General features: G+C 37.7%; 1 protein-coding gene across 2 annotated transcripts; it reads right to left on the bottom strand.

The window, feature by feature from the left end:
* Positions 1–3905: 3905 nt before the first annotated feature.
* Positions 3906–17555, bottom strand: LOC128850436 (protein FAM240B-like). 2 transcript variants are annotated; one of them, XM_054054777.1, is made up of 3 exons: positions 17328–17555; positions 7761–7909; positions 3906–5260 (listed from the first exon to the last, which is right to left on the bottom strand). In XM_054054777.1, exons 1-3 carry the CDS (start codon positions 17328–17330, stop codon positions 5128–5130), a joined length of 285 nt encoding a protein of 94 aa, XP_053910752.1. In that variant the 5' UTR covers positions 17331–17555; the 3' UTR covers positions 3906–5127. The 2 variants fall into 2 exon arrangements, with proteins under 2 accessions (XP_053910752.1, XP_053910753.1); XM_054054778.1 differs by lacking the exon at positions 17328–17555 and adding an exon at positions 15072–15146.
* Between the last annotated feature and the right edge of the window lie 385 nt (positions 17556–17940).

The following is a 17940-nucleotide window of genomic DNA, read 5'->3' as shown; positions in this document are numbered from 1 at the left end:
CTTTGAAAACATAATTTTCTGCTGCTTTTTGTGAATAGCAATACAGATGGAGCTCTTTGTATCAGTATTTTGTAGATATGATTCCTCTGTGATCGATACTAAATCTAATAGAATAAAGAACTTTTCATTACTAAGTCTATTTTTTTAACTGCTCCCTATGGTTGAACAACCAAAATATATTGGGAAGTTACAGTTCTGATTAAATGACATCAAGTGTTCAGGTTGGATACACAGCACAATCATAATGGAAACCAAACACAAATGGGATTTTCTTTAAAGAACTGGCCAAAGGATCTGAACTGAATATTATATTTGCTACTGCACCTTTTCCCTTGTCTGTGATTTTTGTCAGATTATTATTTTATTACTGCAGTTGCTTGAAATTATAACTGACCCTATGTACTGGTTTTGGCTAGGGTAGAGTTAATTATTTTCTAAATAGTTGATATAGTGCTGTGATTTGTATTCAGTATGAGAATAATGCTGATAACACACTGATGTTCAGCATACCATGCTCTGCCGGTGGGGACATACGCCAGCTGAGAGGCAGCATAGCCAGCTTAGCTGACCCTAAGTGGCCATATGACATCTTAACATATAAAGCTAGGAGAAGAAGAAGGAAGGGGGGACGTTTGGACTGATGGTGTTTGTCCCTTCAACTAACTGTTACGTATGATGGAGCCTTTCTCTCCTGCATATAGCTGAACACCTATCTGCCAAGGGGCAGTAGCGAATGAATTCCTTGTTTTGCTTTGTTTAGGCTTTTGCTTTACCTATGTCACTGTCCGTATCTCAGCCCATGAGTTTTCTCACTTTTACTCTTCTGATTCTCTCCCCTGTCCCACGAAGGGCAGTAAGCAGCTCTGTGGTGCTTGATTGTGAACCTCTAAAGACATACTATTGTTGAGCAGACTCATTCAGGCTGAAAACTGGCACTGAGTGCCAGGTACTTAGTTTCAACAGTCACTAGTATGAAATTATTATTTCGTTTAAGGAACGGCATTTGAAAAAAGTACATTTAATTTGTGGGGGTAGCACACAACAAAGTACTGCTAAGTCTGGCTTCCCTGGTGATATAACCCTTTTCAAGGCTGTTTGTCAGACTGTCACTTTGGTGCTGGAATTTCCCCTGCTTTGTGCCCACCTTAGCTTATATATTTAAAACTCTAGCCACTAAATGACACACAGATAAATATACACAGCTGAAGCAGATGGAAAATTGAAGAAAGAAGTAGATTTTTATATTGTCAGTCCTGACTACTGAATTTTTGTGCGGACTTTTTTCTCAAATGCATAACACCATGGATAACTCTTGTCCTTCTCTGTAAGAAATAAGTGGTACAGTAATGTTTAATTTGTGAAGTGAAAGATTTTCCAGAGCTACTTTTTGTTTCGTCGTCATTTGTCCACAGATGCCCTTTTCAATTCATAAATATTTTTTAGGTAGAAGTTTTATGTGATTTACTATTTGTTGTTCACACTGTGGCAGCGAAGCCCCAGCCAAGTGCTGTTTAGTAGGCAAGGCAGAGAACAGCATCCCTCAGGACACAGCCAGTTTCTAATTAACAGGAACATTCAGGCTAGGAAATTGGTAATTATCCTCATATTCCTATAATTTAACTGTAGAACTGAACCCCACATAGCTGTTTTATAGTTCCAGAAGCCAGACCTATGATAAGATTTGTTGTAGTGTGGGTAAACTCTATTCCAACTCATGCAGCTCCTGTAGGACAATTGACCAAGCGGCGCATAGAAGTGCATGCTAGCACTTCTGCAAGCCTGTATAATTACATCATCATTCCTGAGCTCCAACCTTGTGTCTGCTGAGGTCCGCTTTTAGATCTACATGAAACATATTAAAGTGCTTTGATCCCATCTCGATTGTTTTGTTTGGGTTATATTTGTCTACATTAGCAAGTGACTCAGCACATTACCTGCAGCTCAGCAGATCAAAGCGGCTGCTGCTGAGGTGCCTGCACTAGATTAAGTGTGGTTCAGGGGTTTACATCAGACACAGTCTAATTTGGTTACTTGGACCAAATATCCCCTCTATACAGGGGTCTCAAAACTATCTGAAGAGCTATTTCTTCTCTCAGATCCTTGGAAGTTTGGGTCATTTTGTGTGCACTGGCAGCATGGCGTCTGGTTTGGTTTAGTTTCCTCTGAATAAAATCTAGTTTTTGTGCCCTAAATTTGCTCTGTGGTCCAAACCGCAGTGTAGTAACTGCAGATAATCAACACTTTTGCTTAAAAAGGTCTCTCCTGCTCTGAACTTAAGTGCTAATTCAATTGTAGCAGCTGACAGGTGTTGAGTTGCTGCTTATTTAAACATGTCCTATTTGTTACTGATGGTGTGAGTGTTTCTGGATGGAGGCCGAGTGAAGTAAGACTGTACCTTAATGTGGTTTATGTTCACCCTTTGACTGCCTTGATTTGAGTAAACTGGATTTCAGCAACTGGCCACAGCTGAGAGAGGGTTTAAGAAAGCAGTCCTTGCTGTCTCTCAACGTCTCTCAAACATTAGTCACTGTTTACAAGATCAGATGCAGCACTTAAGAGTAGTCACGTGAATGAGTATACTATGTGCTCATATCTGTCATGCACATCAATTTGGGCATGCTAAGTGGGTATTCAGAAGATGACATCAGTATGCTAGCTTAAGTGCATTGCCTCGTAGATATCATCCACACCTATTGCATCATATGTCATATGATTAAAATCCCGCGACAAAAACATTTAGTCTGTGCCCTGTTTTGTATAATTTCAGTTGTTCTTTGCTGGCTTAGGCAAGTGCTGAGCTGGATTATATACAGATGTAAGAAATGATAATATCTTGCTAGTGCAGGCTAAGGTTGGCAGTGATTGTGCGGGCTGATACTCAACTCCTATTATTTTCTTTTAAGTAAATTAATAAACTTCAAGGAAAAGTACTGTATTCAGTTGAATGTGCCTGTTCTCACAAGGTCTTATGCTCACTGCTTATCCTGTTTTATCTATGGAAGCTGTGTATACGAATGAAACAGATGGTTTTTCATATAACAATTCAACTAGAACTGACTTTCATTTGCTTGGGTTTTTTTTAATGAAAGACAAGTTTGACATTTGTAGTCAATATGATGCTGCCTGCAATTAGTAGAAGTGATTTTATACATTCCTTGACCTTCTTAGAGGTCTTGGTGGAAAAGCTACTGTTTGAGGACCTAAGGTGGTTTTTAGGTGTTCTCTGGGGAGTGCTGAAAATCACTGCATGTGATTGCGTCTACTTGTGTAATCTTTTCCCTGTGTCTTACATAACCTCATAAAAATCAGATAAACTATCCTAAAAGTGTTCCTAATAATTAAAAACATTAAATGTAATGGTACAATAAATATTTGTTAAGCCAGCTTTTCTTGGATCTTCTCTTGCCGTATGGATGTAGGGTAGGGAGGGGTTAAGCTGCACTGATGTGAGTTTCCTTAGAATACCATAAAGCAATGGTTAAGTTAGCATATCCAGTAGGTTTGGTTTCGAGAAGTGGGGAATCTGGCATTTCTAGATTTCAAAGTCCTTTAGCTACTGCTATGGAACAATGAACTACTATGTTTCTGATTTAAGTGGCAGAATGTTCAGGTCCTGTTTGATCTTCATCAGAGCTGAAGTTTAAATTGGGTGCCCATAGAAGAACTTTTTGGAGAATAGTGAGAAATAAATGAACACAGGGGAAGAGATCAGTCTGCAAAAGCAAAAGCAGCTACAACTTTATTATTTTTCAACGTTGCTTTACTAATTAAAAAAAAACCAAACCAATAAAAAACATTGGAAGAAACAATTACTTTTTTAGGTAGGTTTTATGAAAAGAGACTCATTATACATTCTCTTCAGTTTTCAGTAATCAAAGAACATTTCAAAAGTTTTAGTTGTTTTAATCTTTCCTGGAATGACAACATTTTTATGATAACTTTTTTTTTCTATGGGAGAATGTCACAACATGAAAGTGGGAACATTCTGTAAAATTGTGTGTTTTAATGAATTGTTGTTTGGCAAGGATAAAAAAAACATTTCTGTGAGATCAAAATGGCTTAATTTTTGTTTTATTTTGAAATTTATCTAATATGTTCCTATCTACTTTTACAGTGTAAACAAAGATGTAAGGTAAAATTCCATCTGATTAAGTGTTGTTAAAGAAAAGTAGTTGTTTAGACTTATTACTCTTCTCTTGCATATCAAAGAAATTAACTGAAGAGATTAAGTGAATGTTTGCATAAAAAATATATATTTTTAGATATTTTTTAGAGACATATGAGTTATCAAGTATACTTTTATTGTGCTATATTTAGTTATTCCTCCTTGTATTTCACGTGACCTGGAAGAATATGAAATGCAACAATTGTTTGGATTAATGCACACCAGATATGGCAAGTGATACCTTGCAGAACATTCTTGTGCTGTTATGATGAAATGATTAGTTGCCCTTCTATTCCAAACTCTCTTTCATACTCACTTTCTCTGACATTTCCCAGATGAGTTCATAATAACCTCAGTAGTCTTCTTACCTACCCAGTGAAAATCAAAATCATTTCCTCTGTTCATTTAGAGTTTTAAATTCATTTATATGTAGATCAGAAAAGTTCATTCTTTTTTCCTAATTCCATTAAAGAACATATTTCACTTTCTGTTCAGCTGATCAGATTAATCCTTAACTCCCTTCACTGTGGCTCATCAAACCAGGCAGAACAGCTTATTTCTGCGCTAAGCTAGACCGTGAGCTCTGTAAATGGAAATGTACAATTTTGCATGCAGGCATCTGAATGTATTATTCCTGTTAAACAAGCAATCCTCTTTCCTAGAAATATGTTGTTGCCACTTGGAAATGCAGAGTTGCCTAAGAAAATCCTGCTGCATCACAGAAACAGTATATCATGGTGAATCCAAGTGTCTGTTTCTCATCTATGCCTTTGCATTTTTTCTAAGTTTATGTACTGTGGCCTTATTCTTGCACTGAATTTCAGCAGGACTTTATTAGTAGCTCTAGTAAGTCCTCTGACTAGATTCTGACCTTTTGCTTGTTCAGCAGTGTAACTGCTGGTTTATAGGTACATGCAGAAGGTAAGAATCAGGCCCAACGCTTTCTGTGTTTTCACAGTAATTTAAGCAACAGTTTTAACTGGTGAGGAAAGAGCATCGATGGGCAGCAGTGTCATCTGTTCTTTCTGCATTTTCGTGTGTGCCTGGACCTGTCTTGCTTGGCCTTCGAGCCGCAGAGTCCATTCGTGGCGGAGTCTGCAAAGAGAGGACAAGCGCTTAGCAAGTGCTGAGCCAAATCCTTCAAATATATCCAGGGCTTTTCAGCAGGGCCAAAGCTTTCTCTCTCTTTCATCACCATAGCACTTGTCCCGTATTTATTTACCATCTACACATCTCTCTAGCTTGCTAGACTGGGAATGCAGGGGAGAAAGGGATAGTGCTGATGTTATCAGTGGATGACATTGCTGGATTCCTAATGAGTCAAACAACTGCTGAAATACTGTTACTGTGAAGAGCTCTGTTTTTTCCTCTAGGGTATTCTCAAAGCCACCCAGAAGTACTATCTACCCAGTTAAGGTCATTCCATGAGCAAATTAAAAAATAAATGACAACACTCCCGAAATTTGCTGTAAAATACTATGGAGAAGAGCGAGCAGAACTTTAAATATGATCATTTGTATTTACTCTGAAGGAAAAAAAAAAAAAAGAAACATTTTGTGTCCAAGATCTCTGTTGACCTTGTATGTGTTGAATGAAATGAGTTGATATCACATGCAAGAGGAATCACATAGCTTCAAGACACAAGTATAGTACAGAGAGAAGAGAAAATCACTAGGGACCACTACAGATATTGTTGGCTAGGTCATTTTCCAAAGGTAGTGGTGTTGTGAGACATCTGACCCAGCAATGCTATAGAAGTAGATATCATATGGTAATGTCAAATGCATCATCGAATATATGGGGGTTTTATATTACATTTGGTTTGTTAAAAAGAACAGCAATCGATGATTTCAAATGAGAATAAGTCAGCAGTAGCTGTTTCACATGGATGTCTGGGTTAACTTGGCTTCTGAGTTTGATTTCAGATTGTTTGCAGCTGCTCTCATTTGCTCTACCATGTCTTGGCTTCACTATTCTCTTGTGTGTGTAGCTAAGCCTCAAAAAATCACTGCATTTAGTTAAAGTTCCCCATTGAAAGCCTAGATGTTCCTTGTCAACTGATGTCCTAGGTGTCACAGAAAGAGCACCTGATTCTCCAAGGTGCCACTTGCATGAAGTAGCAGACCAGTAGATATTATAATGACAATATTATCTCCCGAAAGCACCTTTTTTTCAAATTAGAGAACATTTTGTGAACGTTTTGGGCTTTCGTCAAATGGCCTTGAAGGAGCTTGCTTGGGTCTATTTCAGTTGTGACCAGTCAGTTAATACACAGTGAACATGTAAGTTCAGACATACTCAAAACTGCGTTTTTTTAATGTTCGAAGATTTTGAAAAGCTTTTAACATTTTTACCTTTGTGAAGTTAAAAATATTTTCTACACCTCAACTGCAATTGGTTTGCAATATCTTCTTATGGTAATTTTTTTGTGAAGCTAGAGTGGCAGTGCAGCTCAACACTTTTGTGGGTTTTATTATACATATTTTCTCTCCAGCAGCTTGATTATTTGGATTTGGGAATATTAGTGACTAGCCAGAGTAGGATACTTGGGGCAGGGCTGTCTACATCTGAATCTGCTGGGACAACAAGGCTTGCCAACATCTTGGTTTCCTTATTTCTATAACGATGATAGTAAATTCCTGCTTGGGAAGCTCCTCCTTGGGAGGAAGCTGGACTTTTTTAAAGAAAAAGCATTTGGACTTTTTTTTAAAGAAACAGCCCTCCACCAGCACGTGTGAGTTCGTTGACATCAAATTAATTTATGCGAATGTTCGAGTTTTGAGGAAAGTTTATGCAGGAAAACCTTTGTCAACTTCTGAAGGAAAGCCCATCAGACAAATGCAAGAGGTACAGGTGTTTCTTATCCTCTTTGTCTGTCCATTATTAGTCATCAGATTCACTTTGTATATGGGATACTCTGGTTCAAACTCCTGAGGTGCAACAGGCTAGGAAAGTATTTGAAGTGGACTTCCACACTTGTGTAGAGTATCTATACCACAGTCACAGCTTTTTCCAGTCAGTGCCTGTTATTTTATACTGTTTTAGAAAAAACAAATAAATAAATTTGAATTTTATTTTTTTTTAATCTGTTATGTAGCAGGAATGCTTATGAAATGTGTTTCATGGGACAGGAAAATCTTGTGCCTTTTCTATCTTTGGGCTTATTTGGTGCAAAGGGCTGTTAGACATGATAAAGATGCTATGGATTTGTTTATGCTACATATTGAATGGATTGTTTACCCATCCCTGTAATATAATGCTAATTTATTTCTTTGTGTAGCTGTACCAGCTCCAGGTAGAAATTCTGATATTTTTCTGACTGTCATAAGCCATAGTGCCAAGGTGCTTTATTTTCATGTGGCTATGCTCCAAGGCCTTTGAAGAATGCTCATGAGGTTCACAAGTGAGAGGTGTCTGAGTTTCCATGCAGAAGAGCCATGGAAATATGAGACAAGCAGCTGTGAGAGGAAAAGTGCCAAAGATCCAGAATGCAATCTGTGCTATGAATAAAGCAGTATAATAACAGGTTACCTTATTTTAAAGCACGTGATGACAGGCCATGCTGCCTTGTGCAAAAGAAAAAAATGCTACTTACTTGTTCAGGGCGCTTTTGCTTAACCTAGACTCTTCTCCTTCTCGTTGCTTTGTTTGCTCTTGGATAACTTTCTCCCAGAAGTTCTTCAGCCCTTCTGCATCATGACCAACCATCTTGTGGCATCTAGAGTTGGTATGCTTGCTCATTTTCTGAAAAACAATTTGGAGGTCAGAGCAGTCAGGAGCCTAACCTGAGACAGATACCGTGTTGCTTATCCCCTTGCAATATCTTTCTCATGAAGTGCTATTAAATCAAGTATGTTGCCTGAGAAGAGTGAGCAACTGATGCTTACTCTGCCTTGAAGCAATGTATAAGGCATTGAAATAGGCCTTGGGTGACAGTTCAGTGGTGTGTCTGTATATTTGTTCCTTAGCAATGACTATGGATGGCACAGTTCACTGGAATCTTACGGAGGCCTCAGTATGTGCAAGATTTTAAGTGGTTTTGGAAGATCTTGGGAAAAATACTTTCAAATATACTTCTGTTGTCACTGAAGTTCAGATGAGATGTTGTGAAGAGCTTTCCTTCTTTCTGCCTCCTGTAGTTTTAAAAGAGATCATAGATGGTTGTTATTCAAGGGAAACACGTTGCTGTTAAATGATTGCTTTTACTATTCCAAATGATATCAAGCACAAAATATGCAGGGGAACTATGAATCTAATGTTGAGGCACACAGAGTGTAAAGCCACAGGGAACTTGCTATGGCCTGATTTTTTCAGTTTATCAAAATTCAGTCTTAAGTACTGTTAGAGGTAGAGCTTATTAAACTGGAGAGGTAAGTTCCAATAAACGAGAAAAAGAACATAAATAAGGTGAATTCTCCTTGCTGAATGTATAGTATTCAAGCACGGAAGATTTTAAAATTCTCAGCATGTCTGAGGTGCTTGCTGATATTACCAAATATGCTGTGGTTATCAGATCTTAATAGTCTTTGAAAAGTTAAGGTCTATTGTTTATTCCCAAAGGAAATAATCAGTAATATTGCATCATATACTGTATTTGTTGCTGGCAAAATATTGTTTTGCTGTGACATTAAACACAGTACTTCTACTGTGACTGTAAAACAGAATTTCATAGAATTATAGAATGGTTCGAGTTGGAAGGCACCTTAAAGATCATCTAGTCTAAACACTCTGCCATGGGCAAGGATATCTTCCACTAGATTAGGTTGCTTAAGTCTTCATCCAACCTGGCCTTGAACACTGCCAGGGATGAGGGACCCATGTATCCTCTGGACAACCTGTTCCAGTGCCTCACCACCCTCCCAGTAAAAAAATTCTTCCTAATTCTAGTTGAAATTTACCTTCTTTCAGCTTTAAACTTCTACCCCTCATCCTATCACTGTACTCTGTAATAAAGAATCCTTCCCCATCTTTCCTGTAGGTCCCCCCGTACGTACTGGAAATCTGCTATAAGTTCTTCCCAGAACCTTCTCTTGTCTAGGCTAAAAAGACCAACTCTCAGCCTGTCCTCATATGGGAAATGCTCCAGCCCTTTGATCATCTTTGCGGCCCTCCTCTGGACTTGCTCCAACAGATCCATGCCCTTCCTGTGCTGAGGACTTCAGAACTGAATGGACTTCTCCAGATGAGGTTTCACGAGAGAGCAGAATAGAGGGGCAGAATCACCTCCCTTGACATGCTGGTCACACATCTTTTGATGCAGCCCAGGATATGGTTGGCTTTCTGGGCTACAAGCACACATTGCTGGCTCTCACTGAGCTTCTGATTCACCAGCATACCCAAGTCCTTCTTTTCAGGGCTGCTCTCAATCCATTCTGCGCCCACTCTGTATTTGTGCTTGGGATTGCCCTGACTCAGGTGCAGAACCTTGCATTTGACCTTTTTGAACTTCGTGAGGTTCTTACAGGCCCTTCTCTCAAGCCTATTGGGATCTCACTGGATGACACCCCTTCCCTCCAGCACGTCAACCACAGAGCTTGGTGTTTTGGGCAAACCTGCGGAGGGTGCCCTCAATCCCACTGTCCATGTCTCCATCAAAGATGTTAAACAACGCTGGTCCTAATATCTACCCTTGAGAAACACCACTTGTCGTCAGTCTCCTTTTGGACTTTGAGCCATTGACCAAAACACTTTGAATGTGGCCAGCCAGCTAAGTTGTTATCCACCAAGTAGTCTATCTGTCGAATCCATGTTTCTCCCATTCAGAGACAAGAATGTGGCATGGGACAGTGCAGAATGCTTTGCACAAATCCAGGTAGATGATATCAGTTACTCTCCACTTATTCATGAATGCTTTAGTGCCACCATAGAAGGCCACCAAATTTGTCAGGCATGATTTGCCTGTAGTGAAACCATGTTGTTTCCTGCATTAGTCTCCTCCAAGAGGGCCTTCCAGCAAAGCGGAGTATGTAAGAAAAAAACCTAAACCCATACTCCTGAGTTTTCTATGACTAAATCAGCACATAATTGAGTTTTCCTATGAAATCCCTTGCATCCTTGTGTTCACCTGTGTTCTGCTACCACTAGATGCTTTTACCAACCTTCCACTGTGTAATGCTGAAGAATTATTGACTCATAGTCATAGGTAGATATTGACTGATATGTATTTGTTAGTCTGATTCATAAACAATGTAGTACTTTAAGAGCTATCCTTGATAAATACTATGAGGTCTATGCTAATACAAGGCCAATCTGAGGAAAGTTTTGAGCTGTTCAGTGCTGTAAGCAGAATATCAGAGAAAAAGAAAAGGACATTCAAATGCAACCCAGTGAAGGCAGAATTCTGTGGGGTCTTTCTATCAAATACTATATTTTAAACTTCAGAAGCAAATTCCTGAAGCAGCACATAAGTAAGATCTTGGTATCTTCCTAGACTGGATATTTTAGATTTGGCATAATTTTAAAAAACTTGTCGTTTAGAAACATCAGTAATGGATCTGAAGTGCGTGCAAAGAATGTCAGAGAAGCTGGTGAAGGGTCTGAAACAGAAGTCACATAAGAAGTCGTTGAAGGTACTGGAGTTGTTTAGTCTGGAGACAAGGAGGCCATATGAAGTTTAGATGCGATATTAGGAAAAGTCATTTCACTGAAAGGGTTGTCAAGCGTTGGAAGAGGCTGCCAAGAGAAGTGGATGAGTCTTCATCCCTGGAGGCATTTAAAAGATGTGTAGATATGGTGCTTAGGGATACGGTTTAGTGGTGAAGTTGGCAGTATTGGGTTTACAGTTGAACTCAGTGATCTTAAGGTTTTTTTGCAACCTAAACAATCCTGTGATTCTGTGATTCTAGGATTCTATAGTAACAAATAATTTTGCCAAACTTGGTGCTTAATCTGACTGAACCGAAACACTTTCTTCTCAAAAAGAAAAATCTCTGCCTCTTCCAGATGCAGTATTTTTCTACAGAGAAATCCAGTTGCTTAAAGACCAGCAGAGTCCAACTTGAGTGTGTGAACTGGTTAGTCCATGTAATATTATCTCCTATGCGACAGAGTAGCAGACATGCTTGAGTGATTAGGATACCTGTTCTTTACACAGTAAGGTCAGCAAGATCCTCAATATCACCAAAATAATCAGACATTTTACACTGAGGCAAACCACAGTTTTCTAGTATTCCCCTTTCTGGGGACTGGAGATGCTGTAGCACAGCACAGTACATCAGAAGTTATTACACTGGTCTGGATACAGCAGTTCTACTATCCGTTTTGCTAAATTTACTTTGTTTATCAATGATGTGGTCTAAATAGGAATATGGGTAATATTTCAGTGATCTCTTGTCTTTGAGGGTTCAAAACAACAATACTGTTGAAGGCTTCATCTTGCAAAAAGGTATGTATGTCACGAACACACTGTATTGTGATTCTGTAGACTTTGAGCAGTGTAAGAATATATGCTCTGGTAATAGCTTTTTACAGTGAGTGATAGAATATGATTATTTCATCATTCCTAGACCAGCAGGTCACTGTGTCTTTGCATCATTTGAAGTCTTCTAACAGGTGCCAACTTGACACTCTTCAGATTAATTATGCCTTTGCCTCAGAAGTGCAAGTGGGAGATGCCTCAGAAGTGCAAGACTCAAACTGTCTGAGTAGGTTTGCCTTCCAAACCCTATTATACTTTGACTTATGTAATAGTCTGCCTTAACACATTGACCTTTCATTAGCAGGGATTAAATTTTTGTGATTACTGAACATCTAGTAGACGTTTTTCAAGTGGTACAAAGAGGGCCTCCAGTCTTTATCTGAAGTATAAATGTGCTAGAGTTTTTGTAAGTGCATGACAATTTTGGCTGCCTTAAATCTTCACAGCTCCACTCAGAGGAACAAACTATGGTCAAGGCAAGTACCCCAAAGATGGAGTTACTTCTGTAAATGTCAGTCTGGTATGTCTATGGGACTTCTTGCAAGCCAAGAACATTTGGCTTGGTAGCAGTTCCTAGGAATGCCCGTGACAGTGAATAGTATAGCATGTATAGTATAAACATGGTATAGCCGTGGTCCTTGCTATGACAGATTCTTGGTGCAAGACTTTTGAAGATGGTGCCAATATCGCTTGTGCTGTAATAAGTGAAAACATTCTTTCTTTGAGCCTAGCGTTACAACATATGCTGTGTAATACCTTCTTTTTTTCCAGTTGAAGGATTCTACTTAAGAGCTCTGTTTAGATTTCTGAGTAATTATCTAGGTTTGTTTTCTTTATGTCAAATAAATATTATTGCTCTAGAATAATATTTTGTTGGGTATTTTTTGTTGAGTGAATTTTTTTTCTTTCTTTTTAGATGTCCCAATAATATAAATTTAATTACACTGAAAATTGTACTTAATTCTGGCAAACTTGTTCTTGATTCCTTTCCTCAGATACCTCAGGGTTCTGAAATCATCAAGACAGATTTTCTCTGCAAGTAAAGAACACGCCTTCTTAGAGTCACTACTTCAGTTTTGCCTGCGTGGAAAGTGAGCAAAGAAAAGAAATTCTTTACTATCTTAATTTTCATTTCAGATATCCATCCAACAACATTTCGATAGGTTCAAAATGATTGTTTCAAAATACTTGAGCTGGTGTTAGGTGTTGTTTATGGACTGAGAATTTATCTTACGAAACTTTCTCCATTATGTTTCCTATGAAGAACTGCTGAAATGTGTGTAACACTGATGCAAGGCAGTCCTTTATTAAAAATTCAACCAAGATGGTTGAGGGTACTATTTTTGTATGGGTTGTGCAGATCTACCTGCTCATTTGAAGCATAGTTGGCTTTTTTTGGAGGGGAGACAAGCTGATAAAACAACATCTAGATAAAGGTAAAACTAGAATTGGCTAAAGTGTGTTAGTATTTGGTAGCTCTGAAACTCAACTGTCAGAAATATGTGTATATGTGTATGAAAGAATTTTTTCAGCATTAGTAATTTATGGGAATTAATTTATGTAGTAGCAAATTATTAGTTTATTGGCAATGTCCACAAGAAGAAGTGAAAGTAAATAAAATTAATGGCACTATAAAAGAAAATTCTCCTACATTTATAATTAAACCATAAATCACAGGGTCATTCAGCAATCTGTGAGACAGCCAGTCACTCATGATACACAGATAGCATCTACATATTATACATTGGTTTAAACTCTGAGCTGCTGTCCTAGAACATGTTTAAAGGAGGTTCAAAGCATGAATCATGGGTAGCTTCTCTTTGACAGATCTCTACAGTGCAATGGAGAAGAAATTTTTCTTCCAGCTGGAAGCTGGTGTATGTAAAGCTTTTATTGAGTGCTACAAAATAAATGTAGAAACAGCCAGTGGTACAACTTTCTGTCTTTTAATCTGATCTGTAGGCTGACAGTGCATTGGAAAGTTGTTCACTTAGTATGTTTCTAAGTGTTCGAATCTTAGCCCTTTCTTGGTCTTCACATTTTGAATTATTGTGTTCTCAGACAATGTCCATTGAAGTATCAAAAGGAGTTTGAGCAAATACCTAATGCAGAGAATTTCTCTACTACATACTTTGTAATTGTATTTTTACTTTGGACTCTTGCCAGAGATATTTTTGGAGTCAGAAATGGCTCTGGACATTTTGAACAAAATAATAATTTAAATAATCTTTATCTAAAATAAACAAGAAAAAGCAAAACTTGTCTGAAACTTCAGCAGGCACTTTTTGCCCCTTTCCAGTCTTTCTGTTTAGTACATGTCTCGAATTAGACATTGTCTTAAAAATTCAATATTTTATACAGAGACACAATACTTGCGCATAGGCTGAGATTCTCTGAAAATCTTTTGCTTTTTAGTGAGAGGTATTATAATGCATTCAGAAAAGCTGTTAACTGAACATATAACTGAAAATATATCAAACTAACTTTTAATCTAAAGATGCATAATTAAAAGAATCAATTATTTTGGCTAAAAAAAAAGGAACCAACCCATTGGGGTTTTTTTTAATTGGAAAATAGTTTAACCAGCAAGATAAAATAATGTTTGAGCATTTCTAAATTTTATTTCCCAAATGTTCGCTGAAAGAACAAAATATTTAACAAAAATGATTTGCTTTTCTGTATTTCAAAAATGTTTCCTTTCTAAAAGGCAGAGATAGGCTTACTTTTAACACTTTCAATTAATTTGAGGATTCAGCCAAATTTAATGAACATGAACATATTTCTGAAAGGATTTCTACAATAACCTCAGAGTTTTTCTGAAGACTATTGTAAACAATTGAAAGATGATCTGTGACTTCAACTAGACTCAGTCCCTTGGGTCATATCATGACACGAGCTATTTATTCTATCAAGCCACTAATTAGTTTCATATTCCTTTTGTCATTCACTGGGGTTTCTATGTCTACACATAGAACAATTTCTAGCATTATAGAATTATTATAGCACATTATATGAATTCAAAGCCTGTTTGTGGTGCTTTTTTAAGAAGAAAAAAATCTTTTCATTCTAAAAATTTTTAAATTACACTTATAAAATGTACCATTACAATTAATATCCCCTTATAACTTCATTTTATGGTGGTTTTCATTTCATCTGAAGCATGTGTAATGCAGAAGTTTTACTAATGCCAAAACCAGGCATAGGAACAAACAATAGGTTAATAATTAAATTTAAGATTAGAGTGAAACAAAACAGAGGCAGGATATCTCTGATGTTTTATAAATCAAACACAATCAGATCTTCAAATAAAGTATACCATATTATACAGAGTTCAAGGTCATGGAGGGAAGAAGAAAGCGTTATTCAAATTCACATGATTTAACAAAAAGTAAAATGAATGTATATGCATGTATGTCTAGGCACATTTAATAATCAAGATAGGAAGAGAAAATCTTATTTTGGCCAAAATACAAGAGTATAAATGCTTACTTTTATTGTATAGTAGTTTCCTCCTCTGTCAAAGTACGGATTTCTTGAGTGATTACTGAACAGTGTCAGTTTTACTTCTGCGTTCCCCTTTTCAAGGGGACTTCAACTGCCAAGAATAACTGATGAAATCTTTTCATCCATCACTCATTTTTATTTGGGAGTGATGACATCTGCTATTATGAATTATTTTAATGGTGGCAGGGAGGGACACGATGACCCAAACCCACAGTTTTCATTTTGTGAAGTCTGCAACACACCAAGTGGAATGACCAGACAGTTCCAGGGCATAAACTCTGAATGCCACATCTGATCTGTGCTATAATATTTGGCAGGTGCCGCTGACGTCATAACTTGGCTCTGGAGAATCAGTTATTCTTTGACAAGTGCAGATCAGTGGAACACAACTTCCATATAACTTGTAAGAATTCAGTACTATCCCTTCACCTCTAAGAAAATGGATAGGTCTGAAAAGAATATGTTGAACAGCACAGTTTGTCTCAGGATTGTGCTACTGAGTGACTGACAGACAAATAGATCTTTTTTTCACCTCTTTTGAAGTGTAGGTCTGTGAAAACACCTGGTAGGCTACATTACAGGATTGCAGCTAAGCTGTTGATATGCTGAATAGCACGGCAATCTGAAGTCAGCCAGCTGCAAGCTGGAATCATAGTGTGTGTAATTTATTACAGAGTTTAGCACTTCCACTTCTTGGAGAAATTCTTCCTCCCTCCACTGGTACTAACGGATGAACAGAAAATTACAGGGAAGTAAGATGCTGCTTAATCTAACAGAGAGAGAAAATATTGAGAGGGACTGCCTGCTCTCAGCTATTATTGGCAATCTGACTGCATAACCCATCTGATAATTTCCAACTTGAAATGACTTCTGTTTCTTAGTCCAGGTATTGCTAGTGAAAGGTTGCTCCAGAACTTTTCTGTACAAAGTACAGAAAGTACGAAGTATATGTTTTCTTCTAATTTACAACCTGAATTTTTTCAACAAGTTACCTTTCCCCTGATTCTGTGGTATGTACAGCAGAAATCATCTCCCCTTTCCTTCCTTGTCATGAAGATAAATCAATTGAGTACTTTAGACTCTTCTCACACTCATTCTCTTGATAGTTCTCATGGTCTTTCTCTGTAGTTATATTGAACAGAGGCAATGATAACTTTATGTCATATTTCAGCTGTGTACTACTACCTTACCAGCTTCCTTATTTTGTTCTGATATAACCTTATGAACCTAGAGTCACATTCATCTTTTCCAGAGATGTATCATGCTCATAAACACCCTCTAATCGATTAAAGCACCCACCTATTTCTCCTCTTATTTTTTCCAACTGATAAGCTCCAGCTTATAACAGAAATTTTAATTAGATCCTAGCTTCATGACCTGCCTTTTGTGCCACTTTCTCTATTTCAGTCTCTCCGGTCATCTGTTTCTTTTGTATGTGAAATTCAGTCCCCTGTGCTAACAACAATATTTGTGTCCTCTAGAAAATTTCTTTAACTCACTGCTGCATTTTGTGCCAAACATCACCACCGAAAGCAGTAGTAAGACTCCTGAGAGAGCTCTGGAGGAATTTGTTTTCAAACCTTCTTGCAGGTAGGAAGCTTTTGCTAAAAGATGTTATATAGTTTTAGCTGCACCTTATCTACTGCAATGTCTTGTATGAGTATTTTTTTTTCATTTCAGTTTGTCTAATATTTTTCCTGTAGCACTATGTTTAATATTTTACTGAGGTTCACAGTTTTTCTGGTCCACAAGCATCTGCCCACATTTTTCTTGGCTGAAGAGAAGCACTGAAGTAATATGCCATGGTTGACCTTTGGCAAACCCACTTTATATTTATTTCATTTGCCTTCAGGTCTTTGATTATTAAATCCTTCAAAGTTTATCCAAAAGCCTTAAATGGTGTTAAATCAAACCAATATCTCTGTTTGCAGTGTGACAGAATATGGCTCCACCTATAACACAGTGGGTTGTATTCCAGTTGTCTGTCAGTGCCTGAAGTCTGGATGAGGTTCATATGTAGAGGTAATATCTTTTCTTAGATCAGCTAGTATAAGCTGGGAAAAATGCACAAGGTCTGAAATAGAAGCAGCAGACTTCAAGGCTAAATATCAGCTAGGAACAATTGTTCTGAGTTTAAATAGATAAACCTCTGTGAGACCATCAGAGAGAAAAGTTGGCTCCCTTGTAAGAAAGAGAAAAAGATAGTAAAGAAGAGGCAGTAATGTTCACCTTATCTCTTACCATAAGGAGAAACAGGTTAGTTATTCTTGCTGGATGTGATTAGCAGATGGGAGGAGGGAAGAGACAGGAACATTGTAATTTGTCCTTAAGTATATCTATTGAGTCCATAGTTAGTTTAGATGAACAGCAGAATTATTTTTTCCACTTATCATTCAATAAGACACTCAACACCACTGCTGTTGGTGGAAGGTAGCCATGGAATGTGACACAACATCACTAATTCACTGCCTCAGGACACACTGCTCTGTCTGATAGCTGATCTTGGACCAAGTCCAGGCAAATGCCCAAGTCCCTGATGATGGTGTCCAACTCTTACAGTTTCTCTTCTTGGAGCTGCTCCACTTTATATAAATAATACAATACTCTGGGCTTGAAAGACAGAGTCAACAGCATACTTATTTAATCTCCTGTGTGACTCAGAGGAGAGTTTTGCACTTTTCCACTCATTGGACAGATTGCCTCATATTTTGGCTGCTAGCTGTTCTAAGGAATGTTTTTTTAATGGCAAGAGAGTTACTTGGAATTGCTTTTGAAAAACCTTGGTTTCGCTGTGGCAGTGACGTAAAATAGATCTGGAAAATCTTACTTGTGTTCTTGTGTTTGAAACTGCTCA

This window comes from Cuculus canorus, chromosome Z, assembly GCF_017976375.1.
Source record: "Cuculus canorus isolate bCucCan1 chromosome Z, bCucCan1.pri, whole genome shotgun sequence".
NCBI lineage: Eukaryota > Metazoa > Chordata > Aves > Cuculiformes > Cuculidae > Cuculus > Cuculus canorus.
The sequence above is the reverse complement of the archived record's forward strand: the minus strand, read 5'-3'. Positions and strand labels throughout refer to the sequence as shown.